At 41.2% G+C, this 16,460-nt stretch overlaps 1 protein-coding gene across 11 annotated transcripts in view; it reads right to left on the bottom strand.

Moving 5' to 3' along the window:
• The window catches only part of tanc2b (tetratricopeptide repeat, ankyrin repeat and coiled-coil containing 2b), a 473,655-nt gene that overhangs the window by 125,149 nt on the left and 332,046 nt on the right, over positions 1-16,460 (bottom strand). Inside the window, exon 1 of one of the 11 annotated variants that reach the window (XM_051936372.1) lies at positions 12,262-12,471. The exons of the other annotated variants lie outside the window; for them this stretch is intronic. Within the exon in view, the coding sequence (XP_051792332.1) occupies positions 12,262-12,367 (106 nt within the window). The 5' untranslated portion in view covers positions 12,368-12,471. Of the gene's footprint in view, positions 1-12,261; positions 12,472-16,460 lie in introns of those variants that run through there. 11 annotated transcript variants of the gene reach the window in all.

Raw genomic sequence — 16,460 nt, 5'->3', positions numbered from 1 at the left:
TGTAGGCCAGTGGGCTGAAAAGGCTGAGAAGTCACCATCACTTCCAGCAGGGAAATGCATTTAAACTCTGGTGCCGGAAAGAGTTGCAGATGACACAGAAAAGGGAGTAGCTGAAAGAAGCACTGCCCATCACAAAGGATCATGCAGCAGAGAGAATCCTCCACTGAAACCCGGAGCAGTAAAAACTCCACACAATATCATCTTTAAAGACTTGGTATTGTAAAACTATTCATCTGTGCCAGGCTAAATTAGAACTCTAAATAGCAAGTAAGCAGCCAGTCTCTTCTGTGTTACATGTTTGAATGTGTAGTTTGTCTGCGTTCTGTCTTATGTGTCTCAATACATAATGGTATCTATTATATCTCTGTAATCCTTGTATTTATTTGATTTTTAAAATGAAGTGGCCCCCTTCAGTTGATACATGTCTAATGGCCAGAAACCACATGCAATCGAGAAAGGTAAGGTAAATAAAGTAGGAGCCTTACCAAATTAATTGATTAATTAAAAGAGATAATTAATTAACCCAGTTAAAATTCATCACTCCATTTCCAACATTTACTGGCATCCCTCTGGGTGGACATGATAAATCACACTCTTTCCTAAATTTACTGGCGTCCCCCGGGTGGGTGTCTGATTATTTATTATCAATTCCTACATTAGCTTAAATACCCAACTGCTGCCGTCCTGAAGTCTTAGCTGATACAGGCCGGACAGACAGCAGTGCGGTTTTACTTCTCATAACTAGTTTATCTGTCTTAATAGCTATCTAAAAAGACTGGCATGTTTGCAAAAAGGTTATACTGAGAATTCTGTCTTGGCATTGGGAAGTTTTGTTTAAATATTTTACTTCATTATTGCACAATGAATGTACCAGTTACAGTGTTCACTTATTGCATGTTATAAAAATAATCAGCTGCTCGGCCACACTTTACAATAAGCCAAAGGTTCAGTGTTTTTTAAATACTCAAACATTCAATAATTATTTAGTTACAGTATATGCTCCTATTCACTCCCTTCCTAAGATTTCATGGTTCAGCTTTACCTTCTTAAAGTCTAACACCATTCACTGTACTCATCTTTGCCGATCCTGTCAGTGCCTTGTACTTGTACTCCTTAAACCTGCTATTGACATATCCCAAAATTCAGTAAAATGAACAAACATAAATTATTGTCCATTTTCTATAAAATTGCATTGACGTTAAGAGTGGCATTACAACACATTGTAGTAAAAGGCATTATATTGCGCCCGACCCGACACAATCTCACACTGAGGCACGTGTAAAAGCTCAAGTCTCTTATTTTTCTTCAACTGTGGGGAAACGTCTTCCCCATGAACCCCACAGGCAATAAATACACAGTCCCACGCACTTAATCAGAACACACAATCCTCCACCTTGGCACCACCACTTCTCCCAGGCAACCTCGCCCTCTTCCTCCCGATTCTGGCTCCTGAGTGATGGTTGCTGGCCTCTTTTATAATTCACCCGGAAGTGCTCCAGGTGCTTGATTGGCTTGTTCCGGATGTACTTCCGGGTGTGGTGCATACATGGCCCATAGGGCCGCAGGAGTCCCAGCTACAGCACCCCCTGGCGGTGCCTGTGGGACCCAACAGGGCTGCATCCAACTCCAGCTCCCGTGGAGCCCTGCGGGAGCCTGAGGCACCTCTCCAACCCAGGGGGGCGGCCATCTAGCGTCCAGGGGGAGGTATTGCACCGTCCAGGGCTGCTCCCCCTGAAGATACAGTGCAGGGGTGTCCTGGCTGGGCATGGACGCTAGCCGCTTGCCACAACTATGCGACTCTTCAATTCCACCCGGGGGGTGGGGGTAAATTTTAACATTATTCAAAGTTATTGTCTGTTTTTACCTGCATTTTTATTACTGTTTAATTTAATATTGTTTTTTTGTATCAGTATGCGGCTGCTGGAGAATGTGAATTTCCCCTTGGGATTAATAAAGTATGTATGTATGTGTGTGTGTGTGTGTGTGTGTGTGTGTGTGTGTGTGTGTGTATCTATCTATCTATCTATCTATCTATCTATCTATCTATCTATCTATCTATCTATCACATTCATTAAGTTTCCAAAGCAAGCTCAGTTACTTGAGGACAACACTGATAAGTACTTGCCAACTTAAACACAAGAAAAAAAAACTTTTAAACTGTTTTCAAAGTCTAATTTAAATTTTGAAGAAAATGTGCTGTTCTTTTCCTGCTGTCTTATTGTAGGTGGGGTACCTCCAGCTCAACAGATGAGGTGGCAAGTTACACGCGTACGGTAATATGAAAAAAATATATCACAGTATATTCTGAGCAGGGAAGACTCCTAAAATATGTGAGCCAGAGGCTGATGGCATCACTCACAGGTAAGAACTTGGCCCAGATCAGTGTTGGAGTCGACAAAGATGTGCCCGATGTACACTTTTGAGTGGGGTTGTTTCACACAAAGCAAAGGAAGACTTTATTTTATCTCGAGCTGGCTGGCTTCCATTCACTATCTCAATATCGCAGTCAAAGTCCCACTGCCAATGCTGCCTCAGATTATCCAGCAATGCACTTGCAAGTATCACCTGCATCTTAATAAATTATTACTTCGTAAGCCGACTATTTTGCCCTGAAATCAAAAATGGGATATATTATTTGGTGCTTTTATTTTAGGAATGGATTGAGGGTCACGACTAACTAAAGCATAAGCAAACAGAACAAACAGCGTGTAGGCTGGGGGTGCATGGCTTTAAGTGATCCCTTATTGCAATTAGCTTCATTAGGAGAACTACTGCTGAACCCGGAGAGCGAGATACTGCATTTCATTAAACAACAAGCTAAAGCCGTTAAGTGATATAAACAGGCACATCATACACATGGACGAGAGAAGGCAAGAAAAACAAGATGCATAAATTCACTCTGGGACAGAACTGCAATGAAGATGAAGATAAACACAAGCTAAAATAACTGTGAATAACAGTGTGCCAGCAAAAAGAAAGTGGTTTAACTAATCAAAGTTAAATAAAATAAATGATATCCAATGTACTTTGAGTTATTATGTATTACACGTGTGGTGTGTCTGTGCTTGGTTTGGTTAATAAAACAATAACAGTACAATAGCAATATGAAGAATAGCAAGGATATTGGGGTGTCATTGTCAGAAAATGAGAAAACTTGTTAATTTTCTTCTTCTAATGAAGCTTTTATCAATACAGGAGAAGCCAACATGAGAGGTTTGAGTCCTCTAAACCTAGCAACACATTACACGACTTCAGGTCAGAGGGGATGACAAACTAAACGACCAAAGTTGTTTATTTCATCACCTAAGGATTATATGACTAGACTCACAGAGGATGATAAATTACATGGCTTTGTGATGCCTTTCCAGCATAGTTTCAAATTCCCAAACTAATGTCAGTATTCATCATATGGAATATGTGAGGATTATGTTTTTTGATATCTCCAGTACCTTCAATACAATTTGGCCATCTCTGTCGAGAGGTAAGCTGAAGGATGCAGAGGTGGATGAGCCTTTGGTGTCCTGGATGATGGGTTATCCGTGGAGCAGACCGCAGTTTGTGACACTCAATGACTTGATATGAGCACCTCAAGAAACAGTCCTTCACTCTGTATAAAATATAACTATAAATATAACAGCAGATCATGTCATTTAAGAAAAAAAAAAATCTCAGATGGTTCTGCACTTAAGGTGTGTATTGATAGAGGATGAGGTAGAGAAGAAGAGGCAGGTGGGGAACTTTGCTTCTTCTTGCAGAAAGAAATGTCTGCAACTTAACATCAGCAAAAGCAAGGACTGGTTACTGTCATCTGCCACGCCAACAAGCCTCTATGTCCAGTCACTATTCACGGAGTGGATGTAGAGGTAGTGCACTCCTACAAGTACTTGGGGGTCCACATCAATGACAGGCTGGACTGGTCTTGTAACACAGAGGAACTATACTGCAGAAGAAAGGGCAGCGCAGACTCTTCATTCTTAGGAGGCTGCGTTCCTTTATCGTGAGTAGTGACATCCTTCACGTCCTCTGTAACTCTGTGATGGCCAGTGTGATTTTCTACGCTGTGGTGTGCTGGGCACCCACAAGCCTGCCAGTATGACTTAAGACAAAAACAAACCTGTTTGATTCTGTCAGGGTGAGTCACAGACTGATCTAACTGAATCACTGGGGACTGGCAATCACGGGGGTACACTGCGAGTGCCCCAAATCACTAAGCTTATGTAAATGAAATATGCAAAAATAAAAAATTGGGACCTTAAGATCACAATAAAAGACATAATGGGCAGTCTTGGGGTTGAAGGGCTGATGTATGTTGCAGATTTTTGTTCCAAAGTGATTTTTTTTTGTAACGTAATCTCCTGGTTTAATCAGATGGTCCTCTCCAGTCCTCAGCTTGCTGTCTCAAAAATGTGCAATGTGATTTTTACTTTATTTCAGATTTAGGAAATAGGTTACTGCTGCCTTGAGGTTTAGTGCAGGGGAGTCTCTTAATTTTCCTACCTTTTATGTTTGATTTTAATTCAATTGCTTGTCAAAAAATTAAGTTTTTTTATGGTGTCTTTTTATTACATAGATGGCAATTAGCTGTGAGTTGCAAATAACAAGGGAGACAACAGCTAATCAGTTAAATTGGTACCATCTTTACTTTTATGTGTGTGTTCATCATTAGGCAGCTGCTTTTATTGGAATATTGGGGAGGGGGATTGGGAGGGATTTGATGTTGTGAGACTGAGTGATTCTAATCCATCCCAATGCATTTTAAACATTCTCCTAAAACAGACTTCAAGGAATTTCTAACAAAAACAACAGAATTATCAATGGCTGGGATTGGCTCCAGCAGACCCCCGTGACCCCTGTGTTCGGATTCAGCGGGTTGGAAAATGGATGGATGGATGACATGAATCATAATCTAAAAGAACTGGCTTATAATTCAGGAATTGGTTAGAATGCAAACCTGAAGCATTCCTGGACGAAGATTACGCACCCCTGTAGTAAAGCTCAATGGCTGCACAGGATAGTTCAACATCTCAAGACAACAGAGGAAAATCTGCCAGGTCCAAGTTCAAGAAACAGCTCCCGCAAACCCTTACAGTCTGGCTAAATCACGCCCTACCTCTTACTTGGTAATGCAAGATGCTGAAAAATCCACTACCCAACTCAAAGAGAAATAATATATTATATATATATATATATATATATATATATATATATATATATATATATATATATATATAAACACATACACGAACACACTAGCCATCCCCACACGGCTTCACCCGCGTATTTGTGAACCAGGACATTGAGGAGGGCCCTGCCCAGTTCCCCACTCCTGACGTCACTCTTTCCCTTATCCTCGGCCCGCAGCCTCTGTCTCGGATTAGCGCAAATACATCGCTCCTGAAAGCGAACTATGATTCTTAGCACAATGAGAGAAAATCAACCGGAATGTTCAAGCAAATTATAGAAAAAGACCCGCTCTAAATCCGTTAAGTAGTTCTGTCGTGAAAAGCAGACAGACATACAATCGGGTCTAAAAAACTATACGAAATTTCACGCTTGGACCACAAAATTTTTAAAACCGTTTCTTAGCGAACACCTATGGGCCAAGGGTAACCTACTCTCCAAATTTCAATTGCTCATGGTTTGGGAGATTTTGTGATGAGTGAGTCAGTAATATTTGACTTTTATATATACAGATAAACAAGGAATCTGTGCCAAGCAGTGAATTATTTTTATTACTACAGATTATGAAATCCAACTTTTAATCAAACCCAAATCTTTTACCTATAGTTCTAGATCCCATGTGGCATCTCCCCAGTCTCTCCTTGTCATTAGCACTCACTAAGTGAACACATAAGACAGTTTCATTTGACGTATCATCTGTCAGTTGGATGCAAGTCCATCTTCCATAGTCCCCTTCACTGCACACTGGCAGATCATCTGTTTCTTTCATTCTTCAATGAAGTCTAGATATTTCAGTAACAAATCAGTGTTTAAGAATTCTTTTCTCCTTAAGATTGTTATGTTGTGTACAGCTGTGCACTCAGTGGGTAAAATGGTGGGCACTATCCCCAGTACTAACCTTTAAGGAATGGACCCAAGACAGCCATCTATCCATTTTCCAAAGTCACTCACGCAGAGCAGGGACATGGGGAAGCTGGAACCTATCCCAGCAAGCATCGAGTGAAAGGTAGCAACGATCCATGGACAGGGCACCAGCCTTTCACAGTGTGAACTGAATATGGCACCACATTTTTTGAAATTGTGCTTTTACAATGAAAGGTGCCACACTTAACACTTTGCCAGTTCTTGATAGGTGCTGAACCCGGAGCTTCTTCAGTTTGGCTTACTTTGACATACAAGCAGCCATGAAACTAATGAACAAGTCAGCTTCAAATTTAAAGAAACTACTAATACCTTTAAAAGCATCACTCAGTAATAAGATGCCAAATTAAGGTAAGCTAACTAACTTCAGAAACATCAGTTTATGAGCATGAAATTGTACTGTTTATCAGCATACACAAGTTTCTCTGAATATGTTTGCTGATTTCACTGTTAATACTTTGCTTCTGCAAACAAATGCTGAGTCATTCTTCCAACTATCAGTGGGCAATTGGTCATTCCTAAAATCTGACTGTAAATGTTGTCCCAGGAACAAGGGCATCAGAAAAAGGCAAATCACAAGTCAACTTTAATACATCCTCCCATTTTATTTATTTATTTTTTAACTTAAGGGTAACATGGACCAATAGTTCACCTCAGTACCATCAAACACAAAGTAACAGTCATCAGCCCTGCATGATAGACCAATAGGTCACAAGGCCTTCTCACGCACATAACCCATATTCATACTGGGCCAATTTAGAAACCAAGATTAAACCAGCACTTCTTTAGGATGCTGGAGGAAAAAACCTATTCAGACATGGTGTCATCTAACAAGATGACACCATAAAGACAACGACTCAGTCGCAAATCAATTCAGGTCCTGAAGGATGTGAGAAAGCAGCCCTAGCTTGTGCAGTACGGTGCCACACTAATGAACAGAAAAGGACAAATATTACATTTCTTGGAACAGCTAGGAAACATCACAAAATCATTCTATATACCGCAAGACAACTGACCGTCTTAAAATTTAGCCGACACCTTAGTAATTACACCGTGGGTGTCAATGAGACATACAGAAAAGAAATACATACAGAGATAGCTGACATAAAATGCAAAAATTGTGAGTGGTCTCCCCTAGACTTTCTTGTATACTCAGATATGGGGATGGATATTTGAGAAGTAAAGTGCAAGATAATGATTACCGGTATATTTTTATAATATGTACATTAAGTAACCATAAACAACAAATCAAATCAAATTAATAATGTATTGAACAACTATTACAAAAGTAGACTTGAATAAATCGGACTCTGCAGCTGCATGAATAAAAAAGTACCACTTTCGGTTAACAGAAATACAGTAGCTCAAAAGTTGATAGAAATCCACGTTTTGTACCTAATACTTGTATACAAAATTTGGTAGACCTAACTGAAAGCGTACTCAAGATATTGTGTTTACACACACACACACTCACAAACACAGACGTAATTCCAAAAATGGTATTTTCAGACTCGGGGTGGTGTAAAACGTCGAAATTCATCAAAATCAAATTTTTGAACGATTACAATACTTTCCCTATACGAGAAAGTAAATCAGACTCAGGGGGGTCTAAAATGTCGAGATTCATCAAAGTCCCGAGGTCGAATTTTTGGACGATTACGAAACTTTCCCTATACGAGAAAGTAAAAAAAGGAAGGGTAGGGAGCTTCAGGTCTAGATGGAACTTTATGACCAATGGAAGAAGAACTTCCACACCCCACTCCGTATGGACATTAAACAGAAATTTCCACTCTATCTACATGTCTGTAGTACTAGGGTGTTGTACCGTGTTAGCCATTATGAATGTAGTGAGAAGTCGAGCAAAATTACACCTTTTATTGTCTAACTAAAAAGATTGCAATATGCAGACTTTTGAAGCAACTCAGTCCCCTTCTTCACGTGAGATGTAATACAGAAACTGGAGTTCACTGTGTTTATATACACACTCTAGGACAAGTAACAACATTGGTAAATCTTTAAGTGAGACATCTTAAATGTAAAAAATTAATAGACCTCTTCAGGCTAAGATTCATTTAACAAGAGAGAAGAACAATGTATGGTCAAGATGTTTGGATAAGATAACTGTCCAACAAAGTCTTTTGAAGTTACTAATGTACTAGGGTGTTGTACCATGTTAGCCATTATTAATGTAAAGAAAAGCCAAGCAAAATGACACCTTTTATTGGCTAACTAAACAGATTACAATATGCAAGCTTTCGAGGCAACTCAGGCAAGATGTTTCTAATGAGTTTTTCAATACAATGTGGATCTGTGGTCAGGTTGTCTGTGTCAGTCTGAGAGATGCAAACAATCCTCATACCTGGCCATAAAACTCTTGTCTCTGTTCAAACCATGTTGTAATATATTAAATTTTAGCATGAGTTTGACTTCCCATTCTTTTAGAAACTCTCTCTACATACCAGAAAGTTACAGACATCAGCAAATAGGAACAGCCTGAGACAATACACTAGAGAAACAGATGGGAGGTTCAAATACGACAAAAGCTATACCATCAAACTAGATGCAAGAAATGGTACAATGTCTAGGCGTAAAAGGCCACTAAGATGTAAGGCCAGATCGTTAAAATGATATCAGACCCAAAGCGGAGGCTGTGTGCTGCTGTAGTTAGGCCTTACAGAGAGGACAGAGTTCAAAGTAATGCTCTGCTTAGGCCTTATAGAAGTGAGTGCTGGTCACAGAATTAAACTAAAGGTATAGATGCAGATTCCTTTTTTAGAATGAGACAAGTCTACTACTGCTTTCTATTTAGCAGTCTTTAGTTTTCACTTTTTTACGGTGAAGAGCAGTTTAAAGTGTTACCTCTATGACGCTTTGTATTTAGCAATCTGTGCATCATTCTGGGACTGACCATTGTGCTGCTAACATTGTCATATGAAAAATAAGCTGAAATGACAATATACATTTTGTCCAAAGTAAGTCATCCGTGGTGACATAGTGGTTAGCACTGCTGTCTGACAAAGTGCAGAACAACTGGATTTAAACCCTTGTTTAATAACTGTCTGTGTGGAGTCTCCTTGTAGACACATATGTTTTTGATTCCTCCCAGAGTAAGTCTTATCTTGTACCCAGAGATGTACTATATTTGTTGGATCAGTTGGTGACTTTAACCTGGCCTCATATGAGTGAGTGTGCCCTACAATGGATGGGTGTCCCATACTATTCAGTCACCGTATTATGTCCAATTCAGCCAAAGTTGAACTTGGCCTTCTGTGATGCTTATCTGGAGGACTAAGAAATGGACAGAAGGATGTACAGTGCATTCAGAAAGTTTTCAGACTCCTTTGCTTTTGCAACATTTTGCTATGTTGAAACCTTCTGCCAAAAAATTTTTCAATTAAAAATTTCCCTCATCAAGCAACACTCAGTATTCCAGCATGACAAAGTGAAAAAAGGGTATTAGAAATTGTTCAAATGTATTCAAAATAAATAACAAAAAATAAATATCACATTAACACAAGTATTTAGAACCTTTACTGTAACAATTGAGATTTGGCTCAGGTACATCTACAGGCCATTACTGAGAAGTTCAGAGTCCACCTATGGTAAATTCAACTGATTGGGTGTGATTAGGAAAGGCTCACACTTGCCTACAGAAGGGTGACAGTGTGAGTCAAAGTAAAAACCAAGCCAAGCGATCAAAGGAATTACCTGCAGAGCTTAGAGGCAGGATTGTGTCGTGGGATGGATCCGGGGAACGTTACCAAACAAATTCTACAGCACTGAAGATTTACAGTGGCCTCTGTCATTCTTCAGTGGAAAAAGATTAGAACAACCACAACTCCTGCTAGAGCTGGCTGCCCAGCCAGCTCGAAGGATCAGTGGATAGTGGTCGAGTTAAAAAATGGTGACCAAGAACCCAATGGTCACTCTAGTTAAGCTACGGAGAGCCTGCGTGGAGATGGTAGAAACGTCCAGAAGGAACTCCATTAATTTAGGCTTTATGGTAGACTATTCCAAATAGGAGCCTTTCCTTAATGAAAGACACACGAAAGCTGACTTGTGTTTTGCAAAAAAATGACCTAGACGACACTCAGACTGTGAGAAACAAGCGCTATATAAATGTAATGAATTATTATTATTATTATTCTATGGTTGATTAAACTGAAATTTAAGGATAGTGTCTGGAGGAAACCAGGCACTGCTCATCATCTGCACAATACCATTTCAGCAGTGAAGTAAGGTGGTGGCAGAATCAGTGACTGAGAGACTAGTCAGGGGTTAAGGGAAAGCTCAATGGAGCAAAATACAGAGATATCCTTCATACAAACCTGCTCCAGCACTCTGTGGAACTCAGACTGGGCCAAAGCTTCAGCTTTCAACAGGACAAAGCAAAGACAACATATGAGAAGGCTTAAGGAAAACTCAGTGAATGTCCTTGAGCGACCCAGCCAGATCCTGGACTTGAACCCAATCAAATATATCTAGAAACACCTGAAAATAGCTGTCCACCAATGAGGTTTATCTGTAGACTGTAGATTTTGTGAAGATATGCAGGGAACAAAGGCAGAACATCCGAAAAATCAAGGTGTGTGAGTCTTGTCACATCAAACCTAAGAAGATTCTAGGCTGGAATTGCTGCCAAAAGGGTTTCAACAAAGAATATTTGTGTCAATGTAATATTTCAATTTTTCATTGTTAATAAATTTACAAAACTTACAGTATCCTGTCCAGGCTTTGTCTTTCTGGGATGTTGGGTGTTGCTTGATGAGAGAAAAAAATTAATTTAAATGATTTTAGCAGGAGCCTGCAACACAACAAAATGTGAAAAAAACAAAGGGGTCCGACTACTTTCTGAGTACACTGTATGTAATACAAAAAAAAGTTCCAGGGTTACTAAGATAACAAAGGACGACAGAGATGGGATTTGAAATCCCATCTCCAGAACTCAGTCTACTGACTGCTTATATTTCCTCCTAGTAAATTAAAGCGCTCTTGAGTGACGTGAATCCTCTGGCTGCTTGCATTTTAAAGTTCATGTAGGGTTCTTTCCACAATACAGATGCATGCTGTTGAAATAACAATGACTGTACTGGTGTAGTTTGGCTAAGCCTGGGGAATTTAGGACTTGTGATGGACTGATGCCCACTACAAGGTTAATTCTAGACGTACTGCAACCCCAAAAAAGGTTAAGAGGACGGCATATAGTTCAAACTGACTGTATTAGCAGACGTAAAATTCCGTCAAGATAATTACTCGATTGAGTAAGGCAACAAGACCACGAAGAAAAAAATATGTCACTTACTTTTACTGAAATTTGACTTGTGCCACAACATCTGCCAATGAAGCACCACTGAAATTTCAAAGAAGCCGAGTGAAACAGCGCATCGTCTCAGTAGGTCTTGCTGAGGGTTTCCGACACTCCTAACACGTCATTATGCCACTTTCAGTCACAACACGGGGGGTAAGGCACAGTTGGATGGGTGACTTTTCTGCCAGTCCTGGTATTTTTCTTCTTTTTTTTCCCCTCTTCCTCGCTGTCACATTGCATCAATCTGAACATAATCCAGGTCTCTAACACCCACACATTAACTCTCCCTAGGTGCTCATGCTTGTGATTTTTGAGTGGTGGGACTCAGACTCAGGCCCAGCCTCACTATCTAAGTCATCGCACATCCATGAGAAAACAAAAGCCACACCAGCATTCCCTAGAAGAGCAAAAAAGAAAGCTTACGGAGTCTACACATACATACTGTACAAGCAGAGAGCAACAAGCTACCCCCATATACCTCCTCCCCTAAAACCAAACACCCGCAACGCCAAGAGTGCCCTCACCCACACCAGTGGCAGGGTGCCAGCATGCCAACACAGGCAGAGTGAGACGCAGAGCACACAGGCACACAATGCTAGTCAGTCACATACACTACAGCAGGGAAGTACGTGCCAGGAAAGTACCAACCAAGGTGTCACAGAGCTGGCAACCGAGTATCCTTGTTCAGTAACAGGTCGTCTTCCTCCTCCTCCTCCTACTATCACGGCCGCACCCTCTGCTTAAGGAGAAGCACACCCCACCCAAACATCTGCAGGCCATCAATCAATCCATACACGCAGCACTTGGCGATAACACAAGCCCAACCAGCATATCACGGAGTTGCCACTCACCATCCGCGAGCCAGACCAGGCACTCCGCGGGACTGGAAAGCAGCCGATCTGCCGCTCCCTCCAGCAGGCTCAACAGTTCCTCGTGCCGGATGGAAGGCCAGCTCATCAAAACCGGCGGGGAGTTGTCGTTTCACAGAATAGGCAATTTCCCCAGTAGCTTAAAGCCAGAGTTTCATGTCGCAGCAGCTCCGGGAGCAAGTGCTGCAGCAGCAGCAGGAGCAGGTAGAGAGCAGCGCAGAATAAACCAGTAAACCTCCCCCCCTCTTTAGCATGCAGCGTAATGCCGGCTCCGGCACTTCAGCCCATGAATGGTGCAGAGCTGCTGTTGCTATGGAAACTGGGGAGGAGAGAGTGAGTGAGAGTGAAAGGGAAAAAAGCAAACAGATCGGGCGATTAAAAAGGTTTCCCCTGCAGATTCTGATTTAAAAATAATCCAAACTTTTATCGACATACTGTACCAAACGGACGACCATGACTGTGCTAGTAATCATAAACCCCCTCGCTCCCTCATTAGTCAACCTCCACCTGCCCTTGCCTTAACCTTGTCCAGGACTTCAATGGATTCATTTTAGTGGCCACTACCAGTAAAGTTAACCTCCCCACTGAAGACATGGAAGTTGAGGTTTTAGATGACCTTTGGGAATCTCAGCCCCCAAGACGAGAGAGTGAAGTAGCCATAAACAACATAAGCATTAAAGACACGGAAACTTCAAGTGCTCAGCGCTAACTCTAAAGGACAAGAAACAACTTAAGGTTAGAAACTCCCACCTGCCCACACAACAGGTGCCATCTCCTCACACTTTGGTGCTTCTAAACCCCACCACCTGTCAAAGAAGAACATCCTCAGTTGTTCAATAAAGTCAATTTATACTGAACTTGTGAGGCTTCGTGTGGAATAAGGTGCACAGCTTTGGTGTCTGTATTACAAAAAAAAAGACATAGCAGCACAGAAGCAACTACACTAATTCTAGCACCTTCTAAATGAGCAGGTAAGGAAGATGCTACCTGTTACCTTGACCCTCACAAAGTCTTTGTGTGAAGACTCAATGCTGTGCCTTCTGGGTTTTTTTTATTTCAACCCGATTCTGACCCCCTCTTTCAGGTGCCCTGGGCATAAGATTTCTGACCCTAATCTTTCTTTATACCGACTGACCATCTTACCCTGCAGTAGTGATGATCCCAAGTTGCAGAACAGATGCCATTTAGGATGTAAATAAACAGTAACCTAAATAAGAGCGTAAAACCCACCAAAGTAGACAGTTAAACACATAGGTGCAGCTAGACCACCTTACGTGTCACAAGAGGAAATTTAGGTTTTGAAGGAAGCTCAAGTCAAGTTAAATCAAGTTGGGGAGCATGCACTGGTATAGTATTACACAACGAAACAACTTGGGATCCCAGTTGGCAACCCCCCAGGCAGACACGTGGTCCAGTCCCACCCTCTGGAAATGGCCCTCTATCTGCCACCACCAGGTGTTACGTGGACGACCCCTTGGCCTGGTCAAGCCACTCGGGACCCCAACAATGAGGATCTTACGAGCTGGATCACCCTCGGGGAATTGTGCCACATGGCCATAGTGCCATAACTGACACTCCCTCACAATGCAGGTCATGTGCCTCATTCGGGACTCCATGAGCAACACAAAGTCAAACCAGCGGTACCCAAGGATTTTCCGGAGAGACACAGTACCAAAGGAGTCCAGTCTTCGTCTCAGGTCACTGGATAGCGTCCATGTCTCACAACCATATAGCAAGACAGGAAGCACCAGGACACTAAAGACTTGGACCTTCATCCTTTTGCAGAGATATCAGGAGCACCACACACCCCTTTTCAGTGACCTCATGACCCCCCACGCTCTCCCAATCCATCTACTGACTTCATAGGAAGAGTTACCAGAGACACGAATGTAACTGCTGAGGTAAGTAAACTTCTTGATGAGGTTGACACTCTCTCCACAAACAGACACATTGCTGATGGCTGTGCCCAAGAGCTCATTAAAGGCCTGGATGTTGGTTTTTATCCAGGATCCTCGCAAGCCCAGACACTCAGACCCCTCACTCAGTCTCTTGAGCGCCCCGATCAGAGCCTTCATTGACTCCGCGAAGATGACAGCATCGTCAGCAAAGACAAGATCCGTGAATCTTTCTTCACCAACAGATGCCCCACAGCCGCTGGACCCCAGGACCTTGCCCAACACCCAGTCCATACAAGCACTGAACAGAGTAGGAGCAGAACACACCGCTGATGAACCCCAGAATGAACTGGGAAAAACGCAGAGGTCCTGCCTCCACTGTGCACAGCACTCACAGTACCAGTGTACTCAAGAAATATAGAAATAAGGTGGGTCAAAATTGACCCAATGGATATGGCAATGTTCATAATGTGTAGCGGGGGCACAAAAATATAGCATTGGTAAACTTTTTTGATTTTTTTTGCTTTTTGTAAAGTTAGGGCACTTTATTAAAAGTCTTAACATTTCTGAGCTGAAAAAAATGGCAGGTAGCTTTTACGGGTTGTGAGCAAACTAAACTACCCTAAATACAGTAGAAAATCCAATGGTAACCCAAAGGACACGGCTGTGTTCAAAATCAGGAGCAGTTGTACATAAATGTGACATTAGGATATTTTTTTTTCACTTTTTCTAAAGTCAGGGTCAGGGTTGATTTTGAACTGAAAAGATGACATTTTGGATGCTTTCATAGGTTGTAGACAAACAAACGTCCCGAAATGCAATGGAAAATCCATTCAAATTAATAGTGAGTTAAAATTTACTCAAAAGACATGGCAAGGTAAACATTTTTTAGAAGCTGTACATATCATGGATGTTTATGTTTCTTTTACTATTTATTAATGCGGTAGAATGCAGGAAACATCACAGAGTTTCATCCTCATCAGATGAGCTCTCGGGTGATTTTACAGATTTCAAACACAAAAAATGGGACAAGTTTGACCCAAAAAAATTGTAAGGGTGACAATTAGATTTTCAACAAGAATTTGGGGGGTGTAAAATAATGCCATTAGTGGGAAGTTTTTCCTAAAAATAAGGAAGTATTGCCCCACTAACAAAGTCATGGAATAAGTTACCATTTAATACATTACAAAATTTTAAATCTCAATCTGCAATGTTTTGCAATAACAAAAGACACAAAATGGACATTGGATATATACAGTAAAGTGGGCTCGCCAATGTCTTTACTTTCTCAGACCTCAGACTAAAGATACCCAGAAATCTCCATCTATGCTCAATAACTTGTAGAGGTGTACAGTAGAGTGGTCCTCATAAACTGCACATCATCCTGGCATTGTACCTGCCGATCGTAGGACCACAGGACAATACAGACAATGGTAAAGTCGACTCAGAATATTACTGCCACACGGCTCCCTTTTTCTGAGAACATATAGAACACGTACCGTCTTAGGATGTCAAACTGTATTATTCAGGACCTTCGCTATGCTACACAGTCATTTTTATCCCTTTTCTATTGTGTCAAATAACACAGGATCATCAATACTTGCCTCAGTACAATCAGAACAGCTTTTATCTGCTGGTCATAAGACCCCTCAGCAGCCTCTTATACTGACAACTACATTAGCAGACTGGATTTGTTTTCTTTTATGAACAGTCTAAAGCTGTATTAAATGTGAAGCTCTATTTATTGTCTATTGTTGGTACTATATTACTAACACTGGTCTATGAGACACATGCAATTAAGAATCTCATTGTACTGTGTATACATACACAGAAAACTTGATTTGAATATTAGGTGAATACAAATGGCCTGTTTGCAAGGAACATTTTCTTGTGGCTCATTTTAATTGAGTTCTAACTGTGCCTAATTCTCTTAGACACCATACAATTGCTACTAACCACTTCAAGAAAAGAATTCTGACTAAACGACCACCCGCTCCTGTGGAGATTTTTGATGTCCATTGTTGGCACTGCAATCCCTACTCATTACACACGCCACCTCCAAAAATGTAACGCATTTCCAGATTTTCAACAGCATCCCACAGGACACAACAACTCTGCCACTGGTTCTGCTATACCCATACTGACTTCACTTACCCCAGTGTTTAAAGACTTTACATATGAAGACGACAATGCAAATGTTACTAGTGCCATTATCCTATAAAGCAGCGTTTCTCAACCTTTAAGTATTTGCGACCCGAGTTTTCATAACAGTTTTAATTAGGGATG

The sequence above is a fragment of the Erpetoichthys calabaricus genome, chromosome 14 (genome assembly GCF_900747795.2).
Source record: "Erpetoichthys calabaricus chromosome 14, fErpCal1.3, whole genome shotgun sequence".
Lineage (NCBI taxonomy): Eukaryota > Metazoa > Chordata > Cladistia > Polypteriformes > Polypteridae > Erpetoichthys > Erpetoichthys calabaricus.
The sequence above is the reverse complement of the archived record's forward strand: the minus strand, read 5'-3'. Positions and strand labels throughout refer to the sequence as shown.